The sequence below is a fragment of the Alosa pseudoharengus genome, unplaced genomic scaffold, assembly GCF_046254945.1.
Source record: "Alosa pseudoharengus isolate Yale_2024_CS ecotype anadromous, Long Island Sound unplaced genomic scaffold, YU_APseudo_1.1 YU_APseudo_1.1_scf_8, whole genome shotgun sequence".
Lineage (NCBI taxonomy): Eukaryota > Metazoa > Chordata > Actinopteri > Clupeiformes > Clupeidae > Alosa > Alosa pseudoharengus.
The window spans coordinates 3,577,224-3,584,723 of record NW_027468870.1 but is presented as its reverse complement, the minus strand read 5'-3'; the positions used below and the strand labels follow the sequence as shown (position 1 = coordinate 3,584,723).

At 45.8% G+C, this 7,500-nt stretch overlaps 1 protein-coding gene across 1 annotated transcript in view; it reads left to right on the top strand.

The window, feature by feature from the left end:
- The window catches only part of pcxa (pyruvate carboxylase a), a gene marked incomplete at its 5' end in the record, with an annotated part of 170,382 nt that overhangs the window by 144,988 nt on the left and 17,894 nt on the right, over positions 1–7,500 (top strand). The window contains 2 exon segments of the mRNA XM_076273573.1: positions 915–1,159; positions 6,401–6,580. Of these exon segments, the coding sequence (XP_076129688.1) occupies positions 915–1,159; positions 6,401–6,580 (425 nt within the window).

The window sequence follows — 7,500 nt, the reverse complement described above, 5'->3', positions numbered from 1 at the left end:
CAGAGAGAGCCCATGACTAACAGGGGCGAGGAAAAACTCCCTAGTCTTGGAGATACATTATAGAAAGAAATGCACTTACCAGGTGCCTCCGCTGCGCGTCGGGGAATTTTATCACCTCGAACATGCACCAAATGCCATGTCGTCCATTATCCCTTACATAACACATGATACTCCAATACAATAACACATAACACACCAATCCAATACAATAACACAACACATAATACACCAGTCCAACACACTAACACATAACACACCAGTCCAACACACTAACACATAACACACCAATCCAACACACTAACACATAACACACCAATCCAACACACTAACACATAACACACCAATCCAACACACTAACACATAACACACCAATCCAACACACTAACACATAACACACCAATCCAACACACTAACACATAACACACCAATCCAACACACTAACACATAACACACCAATCCAACACACTAACACATAACACACCAATCCAACACAGTAACACATAACACACCAATCCAACACAGTAACACATAACACACCAATCCAACACACTAACACATAACACACCAGTCCAACACACTAACACATAACACACCAATCCAACACACTAACACATAACACACCAATCCAACACACTAACACATAACACACCAATCCAACACAGTAACACATAACACACCAATCCAACACAGTAACACATAACACACCAATCCAACACAGTAACACATAACACACCAATCCAACACAGTAACACATAACACACCAATCCAACACACTAACACATAACACACCAGTCCAACACACTAACACATAACACACCAGTTCAACACACTAACATATAACACAGCAGTCCAACACACTAACACATAACACAGCAGTCCAACACAGTAACACTAACCCTGTCCTCCCCCTGCAGGCATCTCGCTGGATAAGGTGTTTGACTACAGCGAGTACTGGGAGGTGGCGCGTGGCCTGTACGCCTGCTTCGACTGCACGGCCACCATGAAGTCCGGCAACGCGGACGTGTACGAGAACGAGATCCCGGGCGGCCAGTACACCAACCTGCACTTCCAGGCCCACAGCATGGGGCTGGGCCACAAGTTCAAGGAGGTCAAGAAGGCCTACGCCGAGGCCAACAAGCTGCTGGGGGACCTCATCAAGGTGAGCGCACACACACGCATACGCACACACACGCACGCACGCACACACCACACATACACATACACATACACACACACACACACACACACACACACACACACACACAGAAATGCACTTGTGCGCGCGCACACACACACAGAGGTGGGCACAAATACATCAAAAACTATTTTGTTACAAATTACAAATACTGGCTCATGAAATGTAACAAAATAAAATACAAAATACTGATGTGAAAAATGTATTTAATTAAAATACAAGTAATTGGTCATTTGGAAATACAAAAATACCCACACAATAATCATGGTATACTAACAAGGCATATTATTGAAAATGTATCTCCAAGAGACAAGAAATACTATTTTTGATAGGTTGGCAGGGGCCTATTAATTCTGTACATTGGGGCACCTATGAAGTAGATCTGGTAAAAAAATGTAATCACCATCCCATATCAATGTAAACAATGATTGAACTGACAAGCAGGCTTCGCAACAGTGGAATCAACTGTAACAAAGCAAACTACCCACCATCATTTTCCGTAACCAATGAAAGTAGTACAACAAATTGGACAGGTTGGCCTCTTTTTAAACTGAACTACATTTCCCTTGTTGTGCTATAAATGCATGCCTACTGGCAACATGGGGGATAAACAGAATAACAACCTATAAGGTGTCCCAATATTCGGAATGAATTAACTTGGGAGAGAATTCCACTCCGGGAGGTCTTTGTCTCCATCTCCTCCATTATTTCTGCATATCAGGACACCTCAGCGGATGTTACTCCTTACATAAATCCTCATGTCAAATCCAAGTTTTAATACTGTCCTGTAGTGAGAATGAACATCAGCTATTAGGTACTCAAGGTCATGGGGTCAAAGGCCGTGGTCCTAATATTCTCCCTCAGTATCTTATCAAATTGTAGTCTTGTAGCACTTAACACACCTGACAATTTAAGCTCCTAGTTACTTTTTTTAATTTCTTTCAACTTCCTGACATGTTCTAAGGGGTTCTAAGGGGCTTTAAGTTGTACAGGGTGACAAAAAATTGACATAAACAAACAAATTGGGTTTACACCCCATGTCGTTACAGAAGGGTGATAAAGTTGACCATTTTGGCTCCCACAATTGACTTTTCTTTTCATTTTTTTTTTTACTTTACACATGTTCAGAGGGGATCATAATAGAAGGAGGTTGGATCTAACACTTTTAAGTTGGTCACAATGTGGCATACCACAGCAAGAAAAATGGAAAATGGGTAAACATTTCATGCTTTTCTTCCAAAAAAGGTAATGAAATGTTTAGGTCAACTTTACAGTTGAATATAGGGAATTTCCCAAGGGATATCTCCAGGCACCCAGCCTATTCTTAAAACCAGATTCACCAAGATTCTGGCCTTTGGCTTTATGATAAGCATTGCCTATTGTCATGTTATAGCGGGCTGGGTAGTATATTTAATTGAGTGATGACATTTTGGCTTATTTGAGAAGTATTTAAGTAGTTGAAATACTCAAATCCCTACAAAGTATTTTGTTACAAACTACATTTGAGTTTTTCCAATCCTGCAAAATACAAATTACAAAATACGCTAAAGTAATTAAATACATATTTTAAATACATATAATTGAAATACTGCCCATGTCTGCACACACACACACAGAAATTCACATGCGCACACACACACAAACACACACACACACACACACACACATACAGAAATGCACATGCATGTGCACACACTCACACACACACACACACACAAAAATGCACACACACACACACACACATACTAATACACATGCACACACAGCTACTTTTGATTTAGAATGAACATCCAATTCAGTAAGCAGCAAATGGGAAGATTATCCTGAAATGCGTATAAATCAGTGTCTCTACAGTGGTAACAATGCTGGTCATCTAGAGCAGTGGTTCCCAAACTTTTCTGGCTTGCAGCACCCCTGAGCATGCGGCACCCATTTGGAAAAATGCTGCCCTAGATCCTGTAATCTAAAGCCTGTAATCTAGATCCTGTAATCTAGTGGATGCAGTGCTGCTGTAATCTAGAGGCTGTAGTGGTGCTGTAATCTAGAGGCTGTAGTGGTGCTGTAATCTAGAGGCTGCAGTGCTGCTGTAATCTAGAGGCTGTAATCTAGAGGCTGCAGTGCTGCTGTAATCTAGAGGCTGCAGTGGTGCTCTCTGCTCCACAAAGGACCAAACACACCTGAAGACTGGAGTCTCTGTTTTAAAAGGAATGCGTGATGGAGCAACTGAGAAACTAATCTACATCATTGAGCATGCTTCTTAGGGGGTGTGTGTGTGTAAGAGCCAAATGCTGTGTTGTGTTCAGATTATTGTTCCTTTGTCTAACACTGGGTGGCGTATGTCTTAGGTATAAAGGTAGCAAATACAATGTTGTTGGCAGGTGTCTGACCCGGAAGGGCAAAGGGTTTTTGACCGCTTGCGCGCGGCACTTTTGTATTGCTACTGATGGAAACTATGGACAAGTGCTGTATTGGAATAAATGGACCACTTTGGATTTTCAGCATCAACAGTTGTCTTATGCGTTTGTTTAGCACAGGGCAATCAAGTGAGCGTAGCACTCATAACATCTAGCGCGTCAGCCAGGCCTTCCCCGGGCTCAGGCACCTCAGTAGTTCTGTATGAGACCGAACTCCTTTAACAGTGTGTGTGTAACACCTCTTCTTGCAGGGCTGTTTTTTGCCCTGTAGATGCGCTGTAGCTCAGTAGCCAATAGGAAGCTGAGGTTGTGTTGCTGCCTCCCCGTTGTCGAGGGCGACACACAAATCCCTTCCAGTCAAGAGTCCAGCACACCTGGTAACCCCTGCAGGATCACTGAATGGTCTGCCGACGACTGGGGTCTGTGTGTGCGTGTGTGTGAGTGTGTGTGAGACACTGTGTGTGTGTGTGTGTGTGTGTGTGTGTGTGTGTGTGTGTGTGTGTGTGTGTGTGTAAGAGACGCTGTGCCTGTGTGCTCTATCATTACACAGCCAGGCTCGTGATCAATGCCTTTTCACTGGAGAGAAAAGACTATAAGATTATGAGGTTAGGGCTCCTGAGCACTTGACCAATCAAAGGGCAGCGCAGTAGCTGATGTCACGGGGGGAAATGCCATTGGCTTCCTTATACAAATATATATTTATGTGTGTGTGTGTGTGTGTGTGTTTCATCTGGTTAAGACATAAACAGACAAATCAAAGAGAATAGGTAGTGTATGTACTGTATATAGAGTCTTCAGCATGGAGTGTGTGTAGTGAGTGTGTGTATCTCTATATGTTTGTGTGTAGGTGTGTTTGTTAGTGTTTGTGATGTAAGGGATAACGGCCGCCGAGGTGTCCTGTTATACGGAATTAATGGATGAGGGCGAGGGGCAAAAACTCCCCGACGCGCAGCGGAGTCCACGACCGCCCAAGTCCATTAATTCCGTATAACTGGACACACCTCAAAGGCCGTTATCCCACTTATCACCCGGTTGCCACTGTAAAGCAAAGGAAACACGCGGTTCCGTTTAAAAAGAAGCTTTTTTTCTAGTTCAGCTTGTTGTACTTCTTTTGTTGGCCCTATAACAGCGATAGCATGGACAGTTAGCTTGTTTACAGGTGATTCCATTGTTGCGAAGCCTGCCTCCAGGCTCAACCGTCGTCCTACTATCGATGTTATAGTTACCATTCATAAGCATTGATATGGAACGGCGATTAAACTTTTTTTACCAGTGTGTGTGTGTGTGTGTGTGTGTGTGTGTGTGTTAATCCCCACTCTGCCTTCCCTGTCCAAGAGAAAGCCCTGCTGAGAGCGGAGAGTTTATCTGATCTGGGAGCAGCAGTACTGTCTGATCTGCCTCTAATCAGTGGCATCAGTGAGCGCTTGCTCAGGCCTAGCTGATCTGGGAGCAGCAGTGCTGTCTGATCTGCCTCTAATCAGTGGCATCAGTGAGCCCTTGCTCAGGCCTAGCTGGGCTAAATTAAGTGCTGTCTGATCTGCCTCTAATCAGTGGCATTAGTGAGCGCTTGCTCAGGCCTAACTGGGCTAAATTAAGTGATCAAAGATAGTTGGCCTTTCTCCTCTCCTCTCCTCTCCTCCTCTCCTCTCCTCTCCTCTCCTCTATGCTCGCCTCCCTCTCTCCTGCTCAGATAGTCATTACCGACGCAGGGGCCTGCTGTCTGTTCCAGCACATCTCTCTCTGTCACACACACACACACACACACACACACACACACACACACAGAGACAGCCTGGTTTCCTGTGCTGTCCTTGTTATTTAGCCTGTCAGTGGGCCTCAGCTTAGTGGCATGTTCATTGTCTTTCTCTGTTATCCTCGTTCTTTCTTCATCTCTCTATCTCTCTCTCCCCCTCTTTTTTTCCTCCCTCCCCCCTCTCTCTGTTTCTTTCTATCTCTCTCTCCTTCTCTTTTCCTCCCTCCCCCTCTCTCTATTCATCTTCCTGTCTGTTTTGTACCAACACAGATAATGGCCCTGACATGAACTCTGATATTTGTAGAAACATTCTCCTCTCACCTCTCTCTCTCTCTCTCTGCCTCCCTCTCTCTCTAGCCTATCCCCCCCCCCCCTCTCTCTCTCTCTCTCTCTCTCTCTCTCTCTCTCTCTCTCTCTCTCTCTCTCCATCTCCATCTCCATCTGCTTGTTCTATCTGCCCTGTCATTGTGCTTACAGTGTATGCAGTGCAGACCTGGACACTAGATTGGCTCTGTGCTTACAGTGTATGCAGTGCAGACCTGGACGCTAGATTAGCACTTGGCTCTGTGCTTACAGTGTATGCAGTGCAGACCTGGACGCTAGATTAGCACTTGGCTCTGTGCTTACAGTGTATGCAGTGCAGACCTGGACGCTAGATTAGCACTTGGCTCTGTGTTTACAGATACAGTGCAGACCTGGACACTAGATTAGCACTTGGCTCTGTGTTTTCAGTGTATGCAGTGCAGACCTGGTCACTAGATTGGCTCTGTGTTTACAGTGTATGCAGTGCAGACCTGGACGCTAGAGTAGCACTTGGCTCTGTGGTTGCTGTTCTAACCCTGTCAGAAAGCAAAGCGGTTCTTGAGCATGTGACCCTGTCTCCATGGTGACCCTGTCTCTCTCCCGCCTCTGTCTCTCTAATGACCCTGTCTCCATGGTGACCCTGTCTCTCTAATGACCCTGTCTCCATGGTGACCCTGTCTCTCTAATGACCCTGTCTCTCTAATGACCCTGTCTCTCTCCTGCCGCTGTCTCCAGGTGACCCCGTCCTCTAAGATCGTGGGCGACCTGGCCCAGTTCATGGTCCAGAACTCTCTGACACGGGCCGAGGTGGAGGAGCGGGCAGATGAGCTCTCGTTCCCGCTCTCCGTGGTCGAGTTCCTGCAGGGACACATCGGTATTCCGCACGGAGGATTCCCAGAACCCTTCAGGACCAAGGTACAGAATTCACACCTGACACGCTTCCAGCTACCAGCTAAAACAGTAACACTGGGTGCAGTTGGGACCAGTTGAACCACCATAACCAGTAAGACACAGATGGGACCACACACATACACACACACACACACACACACACACACACACACACACACTACCAGCTAAAACAGTAACACTGGGTGCAGTTGGAACCAGCTGAACCACCATAACCAATAAATCACAGATTGTACCAGCAAAACCATGACAGCACAGTACATTTTGCAGTGTCAAAGAGTGGAATTTAACACATTCCAGAGTGCATTTCCTACTCCAAATTGGTAAACTGCAGTATTGAAATATTACAGTAGACTCTAAATAGAATAAATGGAACTTAACACTCCAACTTTGATACTAGTGACACTAGTGGTTTCAGCTAAACCATGGCAGCACAGTGTAGCTAGGACCACAACCAGCTAGGCACAGTGCATCTGGAGTAGCTCAACCAGCTAGGCACAGTGTGGGTGTATTAGCCAACCAGCTAGGCACAGTGCTCTTGGGTGTATTAGCTCAACCAGCTAGGCACAGTGCTCTTGGGTGTATTAGCTCAACCAGCTAGGCACAGTGCTCTTGGGTGTATTAGCCAACCAGCTAGGCACAGTGTGCTTGGGTGTATTAGCCAACCAGCTAGGCACAGTGCTCTTGGGTGTATTAGCCAACCAGCTAGGCACAGTGCACTTGGGTGTATTAGCCAAGGCAGATCTACAGAGTGTGGAATCCCACTGGTGCACCCGCTAGCCTGCAGTAGTGCCAGACAGAGCAGCAGCACTAATCCAGCCAACATCACTCATCTCTCCAGACTACTGATAAGAAGCCTCATCAAGTTCTGCCCCTTGAAGCCCCCCAGGCCTCTATAGCTGCCCCCTGAAGCAGTCCCAGGCCTC